The 20,415-nt window shown below is 39.1% G+C and overlaps 1 protein-coding gene across 1 annotated transcript; it reads right to left on the bottom strand.

Moving 5' to 3' along the window:
* Positions 1–7,919: 7,919 nt before the first annotated feature.
* LOC149847248 (uncharacterized) lies at positions 7,920–8,959 on the bottom strand. Its single transcript, XM_089998353.1, has one exon. It carries the CDS (start codon positions 8,957–8,959, stop codon positions 8,138–8,140), a length of 822 nt encoding a protein of 273 aa, XP_089854479.1. The 3' UTR covers positions 7,920–8,137.
* Positions 8,960–20,415: the final 11,456 nt, after the last annotated feature.

The raw sequence follows: 20,415 nt of genomic DNA, 5'->3' as shown, positions 1-20,415 counted from the left end.
TTCTTTTCATTTGAGCAAAACATGTCAGTACATACAAATATACAATCAAAATTAGAATGTTATAGCACAGAGACCTAGCCGCTGGAGCTGAAAACTTCGTGGGCTTACCACTTGCCCGCAGGGAGTCGCCACGCTTAGTTTTGTCGTAAGGGATGATGCCCATGGGATTTGAACCTAGACGGCTGACCTAGCAGCCTAGGTCCCATCCCACTAACCCCTTTAGGGTTAGACTGACTCAAAGATTGGCTGCATGATGATAAATGACAACTGGTTTGAAGTCAAAAGACCTTTGTAGGACTTGCCTATTGATGCAGAGATTCAGGAAGACCGTTCCAGAAACCTACAGATCTGATACCAGAATTCAGCTAGAAGCTAAGTAATCTAGAAATATTTAGGATAGTACAGGAAATTAAAAAGAAATGCAATAAATAATTGAAATTTAAGTACAAATTAACAAATCTAGAAATCATCTCATACCTAACTCTGATCAAACTCCTAGTTTTTTCAACTTTTTATGGATGAAAGTTTCTAATTCTGATGAATTAGAACTTCTTAATTTCATAAACACCGCTAGTCTTGATAAATCTTCTAAAACTTATCTTTTCATAGTATGGACATGATATAACCATCTACAATCTAAATACAAATAGACCTAAATAAAAAAAAAGAAATGAGATCCAAATAGGGCTGGGAAACAAGCCGAGCTGCTTGTGACTCGATTCATCTTTGGCTCGCAAAGGGCTCATTCGAACTTGTAAAATAGGCTCAGCAAGCTGAATATGAACAATAGGTATTTGTGGCTTGGTTCGATTCTTACAAGCTCGGTAGGTAGTAAGAAATATATTTTACATATATATTTTTTGTAATCCTGTTTCTTTCAATTCTAAAAAATGCAGTTTTTCTATAAACAAGACAGTTCGAACTTGGTTTGTTTAATTCAAGTTGATTATGAGCTAGAACTTGGCTTGGGTGACTACAAGAATGAGCCAAGCTTGAAAACTCTTGTTCAGTTCATTTTGACAAGCTTGAACCTGGATCTGTCCTGTTTCACTCCTGCATCACATTCACCTATGCATAAGGTCCCAACAATATGAATGTGTTTGGTGACGAATTAAACACCACCAAGATCATGAACTTTAAACCTATATTTTATTTATCTGAAAGAAGCTTTTAGAATTGTCTTTTGTGTAGCCCACAAGGACTCTGCCCATCTGGTAGGGGTGGCACATGAAATTCACCAATCTGAAGAAACGTCACTGCTTTGAAACCCATGGGTGTGTGTTCCTCATGAAGAGGCTGAATCTGGGCCACTCCTTTGTGGGCAACTGGGGACACAAGGTTTTTATACCGATGAGCTTGAGAGTGAACCGGGTGGTTTTTCTCAATTATCCAGAAAAGATGAATTTTTATTTGTTTAAGAACTTGGCTACTTTTCGCAAGTTTCACTGCAGTACTCTGAAGTTCAAAAAAACTTGTTCAGTTGGTATATATATATATATATATATATATATTATTTTTGAAGGCGAGCTGGGGTTAAGCAGACCCTCACCAATTATTATTCAACCTACCACTGGGTTTGGGTTTTGAACCTACCACAAGGAGACGTGTACTGACAGCCCCTACCAGAATATGCTTATTCCAATCATGTCAGTATATTCAATTGGAATGACAATGAGATATCAACACCCATCTTGATCTCATTCAAAATATGCTTTCATAACTCTGCAAACAACTTATAGGTGGAATTCATATTCAGTATATTAATTCAGTATTTTCTTTTATTCATTTTTACATTTTTTTCAATGACGAAGTTTTCATCAAAGTGGGTAAACCAGGGTGGTATTTTTGAAATATGCAGGAAAGCATCAAAAAAAATATTTTGAGAAGCGTGCTTCTCCATTAAAAGTGAGCTTCCTAATTTAGGGAAAGTGTGCTTCCCATTTAGGGAAAGTTGGGAAGCACGCTTCCCATTTAGGAAAAGCTTGCTTTTCCTTATTTTTTTAATTTTTTGTAGTATTTTTTATTTTCACTTTTTTTTTCGCTTTCCCTTCGCTTCTTAGGTTTCTTTTGGTTCGCTTTTGAGACGATTTCTAGTTCCCTTCTAAGTTGTCTCACGCTTTCCGCTTTTTTAAATTTTAGAAGTGCTTCTTCTTGCTTTCACTTCCTGAATCGCTTTCCACTCCCGCTTCCTGAACTAGCAACCTTGGAGTAAACTCTCTGGGGTGGGGTTACCGGTGCCTGGTACCCAAGCCCTTATGGAGTCACCGGCGAAAGGCATCTGCAAACCATACACTATCATCGAAAGGATCACCAAAGTGCATCCTCTTAGAGTTGTTAAGGGTCATCTAATGGCTGTATGTGCTAAGTAAAAAAGAGTGATGTATTCTAGCAACCTCAGTTCATGAAATAAAAAAGCTTCTAGATACATGCCAAGAGTCCCATCTATCACTGAAGCAATGGAAAAAGGGAGCTTGTTGTTGAGAGGAAGGTTGAAGTTGGGAATCCTTTGTTTCCTTGTGAGCCATGACATTGAAAAGAGGGTAGGACCAATTAGGAAGGGCTCCACCTATCAAATACTGTGGATGATTGGAATTAGGGACCCACAAGCAAAATATAAATATCTTGTGATGTTGCTTGTGATTGTTAATTTTCCTTCTTTCAGCTAACCCCCATTTTTTTATGTTGTCAAACGCAAGTTTTCATTTTGGTAATGGCCACCTGTTGACATCACCAAGGGTAGCTCAATCATAATCAATCTCTCATTAGTTGGCCTCTGGTTGGTAAAACCCTCTAGGCCCCTCCTGCTCACCAGGGATTACACCTAGCTTTGACCTTGTGGCAAGAAACGCCACCCACATCTTCACAAGTTGCCCCATAGAAACCCTAATGACTGTCAGTAAAGATATTTCACAAAATTGAAATATCTTTTACCAGCGCAGTTTTGCGCCAGTAAAGATCGTGTTGTTTTGGGACAACATTTCTACTCCAACAAACATTTTTTACTGGCGCATAACTGTGCCAGTATTAATTTTTTGCTGGTGCAAGAAGTGCACCAGTGAAAATCACATTTTCTGGTGGTGTAAAGTTGTGCCAGAAAATGCATTAACGGCGATGCCTTTCCTGGTGCTGTTTGATGGTACATTCTTGTGCCAACAAAGGTTTTTGCTACGCTATGTATGTTTCTTGTAGTGTGAGTGATTATTTTTTTTAAACAACCTAAGATCGATTCTTTGTGTGTGCACCTATAGTAAAGTGTTGAGAGCACCTTGTTAGTGGGCGAGGGCAAGATAGTAGGGTTTTACTATCCAAGTAAGGGGTAGTTTGCATGGGTTCGAACCCACTTGAAATGGTCCAACACCCTGAACAGGTTTTCTGGTCATTAAAAAAAAAAAAGACCACTTGCGAAGAAAGCACGTGTGCTTTATAGTGAAAGTGGAATGTTTGGATAGATTAACTAAACCAAATTTATGCTTAAATTTTGAGCAGCACCCAAATTTATGCTTAATTCATCAACTTCAAAGTCTTGTGCTTCATGCAAATGTGGCTAGATTCACATTGCATTTATCTCATGCTACAAAACTCATTTTCAATTACACAATTTATATAAATCATATTTGTAAAGTTTAATAGATACAACACACATACACAATTAAAAGCAAAGGGCTAATGGGTAGAAATAATTTTCATTATATGTTTTTTTGGGCTTTATTTTAGATCAGACCCTACAAATGTGAACTAGATACCTTTTTTGGTAGAATATGTGCTTTTAGTCATGTGATTGTGGCATATAGGCAAGTTTTTCAAAAGCTTAAAAAATCAATGGTTCACAATGTACCAACATTTCACAACTCAAAATAACATATGCTTAAGTAAGAAAAACACAATTTGAGGTAGGATTGTTAGCAAACAAACCAATGTTGAAAATAAGACTAGACAATGTGCTGGCCGGGCCGGGCTGGCCTGACCTGGTTATTGAACAAACTTGACCGGGCCGGGCCAGGTCAAGCCCGACCAATTGACCAAACGGGTTGGGCCTATGCCCGATTCGGGTCAGGCCCAACTCTATTGTAGAGCTTATGACCCACCCATTTGGCCCATAGGCCTAATTTGGGTTGGGCCGTATCGAGTAGGGCTGGTAAACAAACCGAGTGGCTCGTGACTCAGCTCGGAGATCTCATATAGATAAAAAAATATATATATTTTTGCATAATATATAATTTAAGTATAATATAAAAAAAAATCATAAAACATATATAAAAAGAGAAGGATGAATGAAAATATATACATAAAACATGAACTATTATAAAAAATATATTTTTTGTAACACACATATAGATATAACACAGAATGTTTTTACACGAGTCAGATCGTGTTCGGCTCATCTCATTGCTGAACGAACTGAGCAAAAGCTCAGCACGGATAAAAAAGAAGAGCCGAGCCTGAACTTGCCCTGATCAGTTTGTTTGGCTCATTTACCAACCTTAATATCAAGTTACAAGTCATCTTATATTTACAATATTAGGGGTGGCAATCGGGTCGGGTTGGCGGGTCGGCGTGTCAGCATACCTCAACCGAAACCCGACCCCTTTATTAAACGGGTCGGCTGTGGCAAACACTAACCCGACCCATTTAATAAACGGGTAACCCGACATGACCCGCCAACCCATGACCCGCCAACCCATTTAATAAATGGGTTGGGTCGGGAAAACGGGTTGGCGGGTAGCGGGCAGGTTGGTGGGCGGGTAGCGGGCGGGTTGGCGGGTTGGTGGGTTGACCCTCCCGCATAACCCGTTTATTAAACGAGTCAGCCGGGTTGGCGGGTTGGCATACCCCCAACCCGAACCCGACCCATTTAATAATCGGGTTAGGCGGGTCGACCCGTTTATTAAACGGGTTGGCTTAATTAAGCCCAACCCGAGCCCGCCTAAGAGGCGGGTTGGCGGGTCGTGTCAGGTTTTGCCACCTCTATACAATGTCCCTGATCCATTTCATTAAAAGCATAGGTTTTTAATAAAAGATTAAAACATATAAAGAAATGAGATTCAAGATCTATTTTTTTATATAACACACACATATATATATATATATATATATATATATATATATATATATATATATAAACCATTTTTCGTTGTACCCCCATTCTGTACTTTTGAAGTGTTTTATGATAGATCTAAACCATTAGATGTATTTAGCATGCCCGATTTAATGGGAATAGACTCTTGTATCATGTATTTTTGACGCAAAAACATGATTTTATGAGTCAAGAAATAGCCATTGATTTTGGATCATCAGAAAAAGCTGTATACAAGTCAGATTTCGGTGATCCAAAAGCCGATTCCCACTAAACAAAACATATAGATGTGAGAAAAAAACCCAAAAACGATAGTTTTTTTTTTTGGGGCAGAACGAAAAGGAGCAGTCTACCCAAGATTTTGTTGAGTCAACCCTTCTTTTGAAAAAATTAGGCATGGGCCTGACAATTGAGGCTAAGCCACGGCGGTCCAACCTGTTGTCCAACCCTAGTGGAAAACATCTATGTGGTCAGATTGAGTGACTTGGACATATGATTTTTTGGCTCAATAGATCCGTACTTTCCTGAGAGAGAGAGAGAGAGAGAGAGGGACAGTCCCTCTGAAACGGAAATGGACGAACAAATTTGTAGTAGTCAACAAACACAGCTGTGACCAACTGGCTTTTGAATTGTTACGCCATCTCGCTGGTATTTCCACTTATGATTCTGCAGAATAAGTGCCATCGTACAATGTAACACAATTTGGAGCTTGACTAACCCAACTTGATTTCTCACAAAGAAACATGAAGCTTGATTTATCCAGTCTAACCAAGCTATGAAATGTACTACTTTCAACTAAACCCGGATGGAACATGTTCTTTTGATAGCAAGGAGAAACCACTGTTAAAAGTTGCTTTGAACTTTGAACTTGGGCCCATTTGGTGTAAAATTCAGAGAATATTTATTTATTTTCCTGCCTAATCAGGGATAGTTTTTCATTAGCATTACAGGAAATTTCAGTTTTACTTGCGCAACAACTGCATGTAAAAGCCTCATCTGTAAAGCTTGTACTGAGTCAATGAAAAATACTTTCACTGGCGCAACTACAACGCCAGTGAAAAGTTTACACTGGCACACATCTGTGCCAGTGATAAAGTTTTCACTGGCACTAAACTGCGCCAGACAATTTGGACAATGAAAACAAATGTTTTACTATCGTAAGTTTAGCACCAGTCATAGCGTACGAGGCTTACGCCTTAGGGAAACTGCAATTTGAGGAAAAATAATGGTCCAAAATTATGAGGAAAAAATGTTCTAAGTCCTCTATCCAACAAAAAGGACAGAAAATTACATGGAACCAAGAATTCATATTTCCAAAATCAATGTATACCAGCATATCACATGAAAAAACAAAAATCACATGGAAGAGACTGTGACCATTAAGATTTTAGGTACTAACATGGTTCATAACAGTCCACAAAAGCAGGGTTACTACATTAATTACAATGTGTAGGAGAAAGTAGGAGGTCCGCACATGTGAAGGTTAAAATTCTAATATTCTAAGCTGTAGTTTTTAATTGAGTCATTGGCGTACCAAACTGACTGGGGTTTCTGAAAAAGCCCATAGCAGCATCGTAGTAACCACAAAGGAAAAGCCTGTTTTCTCTTTTTCAGAAAAATTGAGTCTTCACTGGCGCACCTTCACAGTGCTCACAGTGCACCAGTAAAATAAATTTCACTTTTCACTGGCACTAAAAACAATAGCGACGGTGAAAAGTATTTTACTGGCATGCCATCTGAGGTGCGCCCGTAAATCTGTTATTTCTTGTTGTGTAGCTTCGATCTCACAGCAAGGGATTCACACTCTGGATATCAAACTGAGGCTTTCTTCAACTTGAACGCTGTAAGCCAACACAACTAGTAACCTTTGTGGGAACCTAATGGGGAATTTGACTGGATATCTGATGGCATTCTCTCCTCTGTTTCTCTTGTTTTTTAGGATTTGGGAGCTTTTATTTTTCTTTTAGTTACAAAATTCTTCTTATGTTCTTTTCCAAATTGTTAATATTTTTATCCTCTTTCTCTCTTCAATAACACAAATGCATTCTTCTTTGTGTAAATATGGCATTTTTATAATTTACTTTGTTTTTTATTTTTAAAATTTCCAAAAATTTTGTTGGTAAATGATTTATTTTTAATTTCCCTAAAATTTTGCCGATAAGAACTTAAGAAAAATAAAAAATCTGAAAATCTTACGAGGAATCATTTTATGTGTTTGAATGCAAATTGTAATTTTGAATATACATTTTTTTAAATACACAATTTAAGGTTTTTTTTGGTATTTGGATCTAGTATGAGATCCATATTCAGGGCTAAAATACACATTTTTTTACATAATTTTAGAATTGGATCCAATATGATTACCCATTAAAGCATTTGCATATCCAAAAATATGAATTTCCTTTTTATTTTTGTCAAATACCCAATTTTTAAACATTTTTTTTATTTGGATCTAACACGAGATCCATATTCGTGTTTAAAATTCAATCCAAACTTGTCCAAATACTAATTTGGTGGAGCGGATTGGGTAGTACGGTCTGAAACAAAGTTGTCCGACCCATTTTACATGTGTCCAAGTTGTCTGTTATGCACAAATCAAACGCAAGACACAATGAACACATTTCTTTGTCCAGTCAAAACAAACGATGGACAAGGATGTTCCGTCCTGAACAAGACTATTGTCCTGTCTGAGCTGAACATGTGTTTTGTCCAAGCTTGGACAAGCATTTAAACACTCCCTAACTTATCATATCACTTCTCAAAGTTGGAAACAAAACACATGTAAAAAGTCAACCATACGTGGCTCAGCCCATTGAGCCAATGAGGTGAACCGAGTCCGAGTTGGCTCCTCCACCAACTAACTGACTCAGATCTGCCGGTGAATCCCGAGTCTATCTCCGAATCGTAACGAACCACTTACAAACAAACCGGAAAAAGATCACGTCTCATTTCACATGTATTTACATGTACAATCACACTTTTGCTACGCAAAGTTACAAAAATAAAATATACCGAATTTACACCCACATGGAAATTCTTATCCCATCCATGCCCTTTGCCCCATCAGCTATACGGTCTCACCACCGCCGTCCGGCCGCGCCCAGCCGGCCACGCCACCGCAGCAGCATCAGTAACGTGGAGGTCCATCTCGTACCGCATCCCCGTCCCGATTTCCATTTCCTTGAAGTCGAGAAGCCCGCCGTCTTCTGCCGATTTCCTGCACGACGAGAACCTCTTCATGGCGGCGAGACTAGGCGGCGACGCCGCCGCCGCGGCTACCAGGAACTCGCCGTCTTGTCGAACGTCCGAAACCGCCGTCTTCGTGCAATCCACCGACTTCTTTCCCCGGCAAAGCATCGCTGCCACCCGCCGGAGGAATCCGCCACCGCTCACCACCGGCGGCGCTGCCGCCTTCCGCTGCCCGTTTTTCTCCCTGTTCTTTAGATCAACGCTTCCGATGCAGGAGACCTTCGGCGAGACCGGTTCTATCTCGCTGAGGACGATTCGGGTGGCGCTCTTCCGAGACTGGCCGTGGAAGAGCCGGGCCTTCCGGTGACTCGGCGGACGGAGGCCGCAGGAGGCGGTGTAGCCGCAACTCTGCAACTTGGGGAGGCCGGAATTGAAGGCGAGGCGTCGTTGGGAGTAGCCCTTGATCGATTCCGCCCTCTGCAGATTGCTCACCTTCTCCACCCACTCTCTCTCTTCTTGCTTCGGCAGCCAGTAGGAGTCAGCCGGCACGCCGAGTTCCGACGATGGGTTTCCGGAATCCGTCGCCGGAGTGTCAGTCTCCTCCCAGACCGGCGCATCGACGGCGGCATTTCCGGCGCCGGCGCGAGCAGCGAGGGCGTCGGGGTTTGGTGGGAGCGCTCTCTCCATTGGTTTCATCAGTTTACTTCTCCACCTATCGGGGTTCGCTTTTATTTTGGAAAAATTTCAAAGTAGGACAACATTTTACCCTATTTGAAAAAATCACGCACATATTTAAAAATTTTTTTTTGGACGATTCATAGTTTTTTTTTTTAAAACTGTCAAATAGAAGGCTCAGGTTACCCACCCAATCTCTAACCTATTTTTCTATATGAGTCATAGCTTTTCCAGTAGCTGGTCGGAAAATGGCCAGCCAAATAATTTATTTTTTTTTCTTATTTTAAGTAAAACCTAGTTTACTAAACATCAGATTTTGCCCTTGTCATTTAAATAGGGATTTGGAAAACGTGATTCTTAATTTTTTTATATTTCTTCTTAGGGTTTAAAAATACTTATTTACCCAAGTAAAAAAAGCCAGGTGTTTTAGTCATTTGGGATATTATTATTATTATTTAGTTTAACATAATTGATATTTAAATTGAGTTAATGGTAGTAGGCTTTTGTTGGGCAGTTTTTAGAAAAATAAAGACTTATATCAGAAAATTAAAAAACGTGATACCATTTTGAGATTAGAGGCTAAATGTTGGCCCTTGAAGGGAAATTTTCCTTTTATGTGCAGAGAGTGAGATGCAGTGGAAGGAGGGTAGTTTGGGAATTTTAAACATTGAAGGAGGGAGGGATAACGGTGGGGTGATGGAAAGGTAAGTGTGGAAAACGAGGTGGGCTCGGTCGCAGAAGAGAGTCAACAAGTCCGTTCATTGTTTTGACCATACCATGAGCTTAACTTGATCAATAAAAATGGGCTCATGCTGAACCTAGGTTGACCTGAACCTGACCCGTTGATGGGTGGTAGGCTTGAACCAAGGTGGGTTTGAATACTCGCATTTCAAAATGGTATTGAGCTTGGTTAGGCCGGAAAGCGATTCTTTCTCAAGTCAACCTGAGTCAATATGGCACCTATCTAGGCCAATTGTCATGGACCAACAACCAAAAAGAGAGACTCGATGCACACAATGTCGTGAAGTTGCCGAGCCTAGTCAAATTTGTGATAGAGCTTACTCTTGACTTGGAACTCATGCCTGGTCAAGTCAAACTCGAGCTACGATTTGATGTTGGTAGTGAATTTGAATTGAGGTAATGAGTTTCTAGAATGTGACATGAGGAATAACATCTTGGCATTTTTCATATGTCAATTTTGCATGTTTTGATGAGTCATGATCCCAATCCATGGAGGTTGAAAATTAACGCCCCATGTATTTCTCATCTTTGGCAATGATGATGAAGCATGGCTCCCTCCCCCCAAAAGCATTCACATTATGATCTCTGCATTTCTAGAATGAGTTTTTCCTTCTACTATACATGCATGTCGTATACAGCTGTTACTGCTTAATATTACTTTATCAAATTCAATGCATAGAAGTTCTCTCTCTCTCTCTCTCTCTCTCTCTCTCTCTATATATATATATATATATATATATATATATATATATATATATATAATTGTCCAACCAAAAGAAGTTTCAACATCTACAACAGATGATAATCGATGGCATTGCTTTTCTTACTATCAAGTTTTTCATCTATCGAACTTTACATATTCTATTTTTTATCATTCATTCATTGAGTAAGCAGCATGTTTTGAATTATGAATTTTTAATGTTTAGATGCATTTTTAAAGCGCTAAAAATCAATAGCCCACAATACCTTATATTGTAAAGTTTTAAATGCATTGTTAGCCATCGATTTTATGTTTCAAAAAATATGCCTATATGTTGTAAAGTCTTCGTATAAAACATATTTCTTACTAAATAAATTATAAATAACAAATATATGAGGTCGAGATGCTTAAACATTTGGAGAAGAGGAGCCATTTAATCATCGTTGGTTATAGATTTTGGACCTTTTAGTTGGACGGTTCTCATTCTCTCTCTCTCTTTATATATATACATACATATATATATATATATATATATATATATATATATATATATATATATAAGAGAGAGAGAGAGATAAATTGGTTCCTCCTAATGGTCGGGGTGTAGGCAGTCTCAAAATTTCAGTTTTTAAAATCCTACATTATAGATGTGATCTATATGGTTACTTTAGTAAGAATCAGACTTTAAATCATCCTACTATGACATGTAAGCAGAATTTTATAAGGATTAAAACATCAATGATTTAAAATTTGTTATAAAATTAAAAGTTCAGAAAATTAAAATTTTTTGTTGAAAAAGCATGATCCAACTATCAATTCCTAACAAAAAGATCATGCTAAATACATAGCTTGAAACATAAAAAATCAGCACTATTCGCACGGTATGGCCAGCTAGGAGGAACAAATTTCTCTCTCTCTCTCTATATATATATATATATATTTTACCTAGCATTTGTTATTTTTTTTTTGTATTTTTGAAAAAACTTGTAATATAGATTTTATTTTTATGGTCCATTCAGCGGGAATCGGTTTTTAATAAATGGATATAGCTATATGCCGGTTTTTATAGCGATTCAAATTTGTAAAATGTATCAAAATTTTATCAATTAGAAAAACATAATTTTTAAAAAATATGACTCAAAGGTCAATATCTAACAAATCGTCCATGTTAAAAATATTAGCAAGGTCAAATTAAGTCAAAACAACTTGCATCTATGAAATCTTAGGTCAGTTGCACTTCTAATGGATCGCAACAAATGTATATAATGTGTGTGTGCAGGCACTTCCATGAAAAGCAAATTAGGTGATTGGCTCAAGCATGCTTAAAAGAATGAGCCCAAAGGAGTTCTCCATAGAAGATGGGGATTTGAGCATGCTCAGTCTCATCATTTGATCTGTGTGTGAGTGTGTGAAGTTCAAAGTCAATTTATTGGTTGAAAAAATTTCTGTGACTTTTGCAATTTTCTTATTATTATTTTATTAAAACCTCAAAAAAAAATTATGAAAAAATTGAAGCTTGGGAAATAAGCAAAGGGATGCAGATAAGATAGTACCCTAGTAATAATAAATAAAAAAATTATAAGTAACGAACAAGTAATGTGTAAAGTAACAGCGTAACTTGCTTTTGCTTTTACCACCATTATATAAAGGTATTGAGTTTCTATAGCTTTCGGAGGTGGGTCATGTAAGGCAAGATAGTCGTGGGGCCCTACCCTAGGTTTTTTCTCGCTTTAAAAAAGAATTGCTCTTTCTAGATGCATTGAGACCACTGTACACAGGTAGGAGTGGGGAACGGGCCGGCCTGCTAACGGACCATGCCGTCAATTTAGCCCAGTTCAGGCCGGTCCGTTGGAAAAAACCTGATCCATGCCCCGCCCGTTAGGCCTGTGGGCCTAATCGAGCTTGCCAGACCCAATTATATATATATATATATATACACACACACGGGTTGATCCGGGCCGTTGGCCGGCCCATCTCAACCCATAGCCCACCTCTATGCACAGGTACTTTCAACCTACTCATGATTTCGACATTAACTCACCACAAATTTAGCAAGTTTATGTCAGCACCCTAATATCTTGCAAACAACATGAAATATATTTCTCTATACATGATTGATTGTAATTTCCACTATCCTTGCCCAAACAAGGGAAATAACTTGTTATATGAAAAAACAAAGACAAAAAGATGCAGCCAAATAGCTTGGTGACGTAAACGGCTAAAATTCAGGCCATATATATTAAAAAAAAAGCACATTATTTCATAGCTAGAAGCAATAAGATTTCACCTCTAAATCTGTTACTTGCAATCTAAACTTTTGAATAATTTGTTCTACATTATATTAAAATTTTTTATGACGAAAGAAAACCCGCACCAAGAACTGGGTCACTTAATGGGCCTGCCTTCCTGTGCGGTGCGAGGCTAGTACGAGACTCCGAACCACGACAGATAAATCGATGGATCCTAGGAAAAACTATAAAATATATCTAAAATATATTTATTACTACTTAACAGGCTTACACCAGTCGTGCCAAGGTTATCACCTACACATTTTGTGAGTTCAAATGAGCTCTTTATAAGTTGAACATGTGGCTCAGCTAGCGTGGCTTGTTTCCCGATCCAGGCTTTGTCAAATTAAAAGCGAAAGAAGAGTTGGAATTGGCCCCACCCCGGGTTTTTCTCGCTTCGGCGAGGGTTCCTTGTCATAAAAAAAAAAAGCGAAAGAAGAGTTGGAATTGCCCCTATGTCCAGCTGAGTTCAACCCATTTACAGACCCAGCTAACTTTACATTTCGAACTTTGGTGCATGTTGGTTGTTCTTTATTTTATTTTTTTGGCTAGGTCCAAATGCCCCATCCCACAAATAAGTTTCCCAATAATAAAGCTCTTGAAGTTCACACTACCCATTGGAGAGTACACCCAGCTTCGACCTTGTGGTAAGAAATGCCATCCGTGGGTTTCAAACCATGATCATTTCATGTTAGGTGACAAACTATGGTCATCCCTAGCCAATTAAGCCGAGCCCTTGTGAGCTACTCATTCACTTGGGGGAGGGGGGTTGGTTGGTAGGAGCTGTCAGTGCATGTCTCCTTGTGGTGGGACATTGCAGGTTCAAACTCCAGTCTCAGGTTGAATAATAACTGGTGGGTTCTGCCTAACCTCAGCTTTTTCAGCTGGGCTTGACCCTAATTCCACCCTTCAAATTTTGGTTTCAGTCTATGTCACATGAATATGGGTGCGGATACGGGGATACGGCCTTTTCTATGAAATTTCCAATATATATGACGTGTATATAAAGCGATACAAATAGGCAGTCAAATTGGAGTATCCCTGTGATATAAGTATCAGCCATTCTTATGAATGGGGCTCCACTTGTCTGGTAGGAGAAGTTAGTGCACGGCACCTTGAGCCGAGACGTTGCAAGTTCAAATTCCAATGGTACCATTGTATAACTGGTAGGGTTCTGCCCAACCCCAGTTCAAAATCCTTAGCAAAGTGTCAGAAGCAACAAATGTCATATTGCCCAATTTATTAAGGGCCTTCACTAGGACGGTTACAACATATTGTTTGTACTATTCCAAGTTATTGTTACACCTCAAGGAAATAACATATCTATTTTTGCAATCTGCAGACAAATAGACCTGCAAGTAAGGAACCACAAGTGGAATGTGGGATATTATTTACTTTTTTTTTTTTTTAAAAGCAAGCTGGGGTGGGGTTAGGCAGACCCCTACCAGTTATACAACTATACCATTGAGTTTTGAACCTGCAACGTCCCAACATAAGGTGACGTGCACTAGCTGCTCCTACCAGACAAGCGGAGCCCCCTTTGGTAATATAATTTACTTTATACCTATTATTCACGATTTGGTTTGCCGAGCCTATTTTATGGGTTTGAACGAGCTCTTTATGAGTCAAACGCGTGGCTGAGCATGGCTTTCTTCCTAGTCTCAGCTACAATAAAGTCCAGGATTTGGCACGTTAAAGGCTAAATAGAGTTGGACTTGGCCCCATGTTAAGTTGGGTTCAACCAATTTACAGACCTAGCTAACTTCACCTTTCAAATTTTGGTGCCCAATATTCTTTATCACTTTTTTTTTTTTTTGCTAGGCTTAAGGAAAACCCCCTCATCACTGACCGCATATTGACTGGTAAAATTCTTAAGGTCCTCATTGCACATCGGAGAGTACACCCAGCTTCAACTTTTTTTTAAAAAGTCTAGCTGGGGTTAGGCAGCCGTCTTGTCTTCTTTCTTTATTTGGGACCCCCACCAGATTATTATTCAACGTATCACTTAGGGTTTTGAACCTACAACGGCCCACCACAGGGAGACGTGCACTGACAGCTCCTACCAATCACGTGGAACTTCAACCTTACAAGGGATGCTTAAGTAGGGGTGTCAACGGGTCTGGTTTGGTTCAGACCCAGGTGGAACCAGACTTGAACCAGATTTTTGAGTATGGATATCGGCCCTCCAAGGCAGTCAGGTTGGCTTCTGCACTTCATGTATGCCAATGTAGAAAAGGTGTCCGTGATGTCGATTGGAGGAAGAAGGGTGCGGTCACTGGCGTCCATGATCAAGGTCATTGTGATGAGTCTCTCTCTCACAGGTGAGCAATCTGATGTGTACATTCAGGTCCAAGTATGGTTTGTTACTGGGAGATATAATTAACCATGGATCATGGACTCATTGCCCCAAAAAACATCAGTTTCATGATCTTGGTTACAATTCAGAAAGTGCTACTGATTTGGAGTTGAATTGGATTGAATGAACGCAAGAAAGCCTAGTATTGTTTTAGTATGTGATAGATTTTCATGCATCTTGACAAATGTTGGTGTTTTTTTGAAAATAGTGCGAAAAACATGGTATTTCAGTTCAATTTTAGATGACCAAAATATCATGATATTTCCAAAAGTATAGTGAGATTAAAAACATTTAAAAAAAGATATTGCAATTTTTATTGCATTTATGTTTAAAAGGTGCAGGAAAAAAAAATAATTTCGCCATGAGAAATTGGCTGGTGCCACTTTGCCGTTTTAAAGATTTATCAGTATAATTACATGCATGCCATGTTTTATAAAAACCATAAATAAGCTTGTTTTATTTTTATTTATTTTTTTTTGAGAGAAAGGATAATTTTATTAAAATACTAGAAGTACAGGAAATAGGACTGGTGACGAGAAGTCACCAGAATCCAGTTACAGAAATCATACAGAATGCAAGAAAATAAAATCCAGCAAGCAATGAGATCAACAGTCATTCACTGGCGCCTGTCCAAAGCGGGGTTCGCCAACTACCCAGCGGACTTCAGAATCAGTCCACTTGAGCTGAACATGTTCCTAAAACAGACATTTAATGGACAACAACAATCCGGGCAAAGAGACATGCGAACCATAAAAAACCCTGCAGTTCCTCTCCATCCCCCCCCCCCCCCCCCCCCCCACACACACACACACACATGATCTTCACATAATCAGAACCCAACATCTCCACAAAAATACTCATTTCGAACCCATGCCCAGAATTTCATGCTTCACAATCAAGGATCTCAAGAATCACCTAAGGTAGTCCCTTATCCCCCCATGCATTACTAACTAGATATTGGACAGAAGGACACCCCCAAAAAAGATGGGCAGTACCACTTCATGTATTCTGCATCATCCTCAGGTCGTTCCCATGGTGCCGCCTGAAGTACTCGACTACTCCAAGCCCTCCCCGCTGCCCACATCTTCTCAACACATGACTCGTACAAAGAAGAAGTGAACAGTCACTGCAGTCCTAGTACAGTAGGAACACCCCGCCGAACAAACGGAAAAGGTGGCGCTGATCTTCTTCCTAATCCATAGCATAGTCTTTATTTACCCTTCTTCCACCCAGGTGAGAGGTCTTAGCTCAGAGCATCGACCGACTTGGTAGGTGAAAACCCCTCTTCTTCAAATTTGCCTATGTTAGAATCTTGTCCAAGATCACTAACCACCCTGTAAAAGAAGCACTTACTAGAAAACCATGGTCCCATAAGGCATGTGAATCCCTGGTTACACCATGTAACGGGATCACCAAATAATGAGGCAGTAAGTGTGCCATTACACGTCCAAATATGATTGGTAAAGCAGTGGATACCTGTTGTTCAACATTGAATAAAATAACTTGACTCTTGCCGTCTTTAACCTACAACCTGAGATACCAACCACAAAGTGCCACATGTTAATTATGCATAGTTGCCTCTCAAAAAATAAGGTCATGTAGGAGATGGCTAAACTGAAAAACATTGTTAGTGGTTGATGTATCTAGCAAGGCTGAAAACCTTTTAGCTAATGCTTTTGAAATTACCTTATACACACATCCAAGTAATGAAATGGGGGTCTAAGTTGACCAATAATATCATCAACGCCCCCTCTTTAGGTATGAGAACCATCATGGTTTTGCAAAGCTCTTTGGAAAGCTTTGCATTATCAAGGAAATCCCTCTCGCACACCTCCCAGATGTTACGAAAAAGAACTCAATAGGGAAACTGTCTAAGCCAAAGGCTTTACAAGCACGTACGTAGAGCCAAAACCATTTCTTTAATCTTGTCTCTAGAGAAAGGCCTTTCAAGAGAACAAATATCCTCCACCATAAGGACAGGATGTCAGAAAGTTGTAAACAATGAGAGGAAACCACTGAAACACAAAATTGCTCTTTAAAGAATGAAGTTACCTCATGTAAAATGGCATCACCCACCACTCAAGACCCGTTAAAAGAAATAGCAGGGATGAAATTAAGTCTGCAAATCAACTCATACCCCAGCTAATGCACAGTGAGGATGACATTGAAGTCACGGCCAATACAACAAGGCAAATATGATCCCACCCCCCCAACTGGTCCAATTTCGTCCAAACTACCTTCTTAAGATCACTCATCACCAGGCCATACAATGTCATCAACCGAAAAGGGTCGAGCCAGATTTGACTCAAAACGTCGATGGTGATCGAAAATCTCCCAATTTGCACATTATCCCCAAAAATACTGTCCTTCCATAGCGCGAGCACCTCACTCCCGACCTTGGGACGAAGTTGGCACCCCACCACAATCGATCAACGAAACCCTGATCAATCTGCTACAACTTGGTCTCTGATATACAAAAAATATCGTATTTATGTGTCTTGATGAAATTAGACACAAAATTCTGTTTTTCTTTAGCCCCTAAACCATGAACATTCCATATTCTGATCCTCATATTTAAAAAAACTCAAGTAGGACCGAACCCCTTAGGAGGACTTCAGCAGGTACCAAGCTGACCAAGCGCATTGGAGATGGCCATAGACTTGTTTTCAAAGGCCTGCATGACGCAGTCCCTCGAGGGCCCATCAATTTTGACCCCAATATTCGAATGGACCTCATCCAGAGCACACTCTAGCGCAGCCGAGAGACCAAGTGTTGTGTATCGGGCGGGAGTGGAAGGCTTTGAATGAGCGCTATTAGTGGGAGGTGGTGGTAGCTGAGCAAAGCTGACCATCAGGTCCCATTGGAATGGTCACAAGTCGATCCAGAATGATGGTCAGTAACGGACCCAACACACCATTGGGAGATTTGACACCATCCTCCTCCTCAACGTCCATCCAGTAAGTTCTTGGAATAGAAGGGGTCACCACTCGAATAGGGTGAAACGGCTTAGCGGCATGCTCAACTAGGTAGGATTCCATTTCCCCCCTTGAAACTGCACGTGGGGTCCAGTGATTGCAAGGATCAACATCGAAAAACTCACATGCTTCTTGTGGCTTGGTCGGCCGGAGGTATCCACTTGATGGAGATAACTCGGCCAGACTGTATTTTCTGGCGACACCACCGTTGTTCTCACAACGCCATAAATGACCATTTCCTCTGCAAGGTGAACACAAGTGCAGTAATCACTAAACATCCTCCTGCACAACCATTTTTGACGAGCCTTGCCCTGGTGAGATGATCTGCCCCTCTTTGTTAAACCATGATCAGCATGCAGAACACCCTGTGGATGCTCCTTCGCAATGGGCACCTGTAGAGAACCTACCATAAATTTCCTCCCCATCAGTGACTTTTGAACTTACGGCTTCATTTCTTAAAGTGGTTTTTACAACTGAACTTTTAAGAGCTTTAGAATCCACGGGGCACAAATGGAACGTCCTCCATGATTGATGTATTTGCATCTTGACACTTAATTCATCAAAATTAACATCACCATGAATGATTAAACTCTTAGTTTTTGGACTGTATAATCGATACCCCTTTGTTTTGTCACTATAACAAAAAAAATACACTTCTCACTTTTTCTTATCCATCTTGTAACAATCACTAGAGTCACAAAAAATTCTTAAGTTACATTTGGCTTTCGCTGTCACCAGGCCTCATATGGAGTCATATCACGCACAACTTTTGTTGGAGATATATTGAGTAGGTGTACGACTGTACTTACTACTTCAGTCCAAAATTCGTTTGAAAGTTGCTTCTCACTCAGCATGCTTCTAGCTATTTCCATGACTGTTTGGTTTTTTCGTTCAGCCACATCATTTTGCTTTGAGGTTTTCCTTACGGTTAACTGCCTGCAAATTTCATTTTGCTTTAAAAAATCTTCAAAGTCATTAGATAAAAATTCTCTCCCTCTATCTGTGTACGGACATTTTATGACATGGTCACTGTCATTCTTTGCAAAGGCTTTAAACTCCTAAAAAATTTCAAATGCTTCTGATTTCTGAAAAAGAAAAAGCACCCAACTCATGCAAGTGAAATCATTAGTAAGCAATAAAAAATATCTATTATTGTTCAAAGATGAAGTGTTCATGGGCCCACAAATGTTTGTATTAACTAACTCAAGAGTTTTTTTTGGCCCTCCATGCCTTTTCGATGAGAAAAGACAAACAATGTTGCTTCCTATATACACATCATTCACAAATTCTATCACTGCATGCTACATAAGGCAAACCCAAAACCATATTTTTGTTTCTTAAAATTTCCAACCCATTATAGTGTAGATGTCCATACCGTAAGTGTCATAGATGGGAAGTCCTATCAACTTCGCCAATCAAGGCAACATCATTCACAAATATAAATTCAAGGGGGGGAACATTCTATTTGATGTCATCTTGACTACGATGAGAGGATTATTATCTGTCTTGTTTTTCTAATTTCATATACTTCATCATAAAAATTAAGTGAATAGCCATTCTTAATCAATTGTCCAATACTTAATAAATTATATGATAGACCAGGTATATAATAAACATCACGAATTAAATTTTTACTACCTGATTTAACTTTAATTTCAATAGTTTCCTTGCCTTCACATTGCACCTTTTTGTTAATTCCAAGCCGAATATACATTCCCACATATTCATCAATACTTTGAAAATTATTTTTTTTCACCCGTCATGTGGTTACTACAACCACTATCTAGAAACCACACAATATTGATCTTAAATTTCAAATAAGCAAGGAAAATATTACCTTGTTCTTGTTTTTCAATGACATTGGCTTGCTTCTTTGTTTTCTCCCAACACTTTGCTTCAACGTGTCCATATTTCTTGCAAAAATAACATTGTTTGTCCCTGTAACTTGATCTTTGACTGCTTTCATTATCAGCAATTTGTTGACTAACATCAAATCTCCCATGACCACGACCTCGATATCCACCTCTGCCTCTTCCTCTACCTGCATATTTGTTTTCTGAGGTATATTCGCCACCTGTTTAATTGTTAGAAATATCTGCCTAGCTTGAAATGCATGTTTATTTGTTTTCTCATTTGACCTATTCAACATAGCTTCATTGCTAAAAGAGAGCATATTAGATCAATAATAGAATAATCTCTCATATCCTTAGATTCTTCCATATTAGTGACTACATGATCAAACTTTAATGGCAGACTTCATAAAAAAAATTTATCGCCTTTTTATCTTCAATCATTTCTTCAAATATTCTTATTTGATTTATGGTAGTAGATATTTTAGAGAAAAAATCTTGCACTGACTCATTTTCTTTCATTAGCAAGGTCTCAAATTCTCTACGAAGGGTTTAAAGCTTTACGGT

The sequence above is a fragment of the Nuphar pumila genome, chromosome 2 (assembly GCF_984573655.1).
Source record: "Nuphar pumila chromosome 2, dmNupPumi1.hap1.1, whole genome shotgun sequence".
Taxonomy (NCBI): Eukaryota; Viridiplantae; Streptophyta; class Magnoliopsida; order Nymphaeales; family Nymphaeaceae; genus Nuphar; species Nuphar pumila.
Note: the sequence above shows the minus strand (reverse complement) of the source record. Positions and strands in the feature narration are given on the sequence as shown.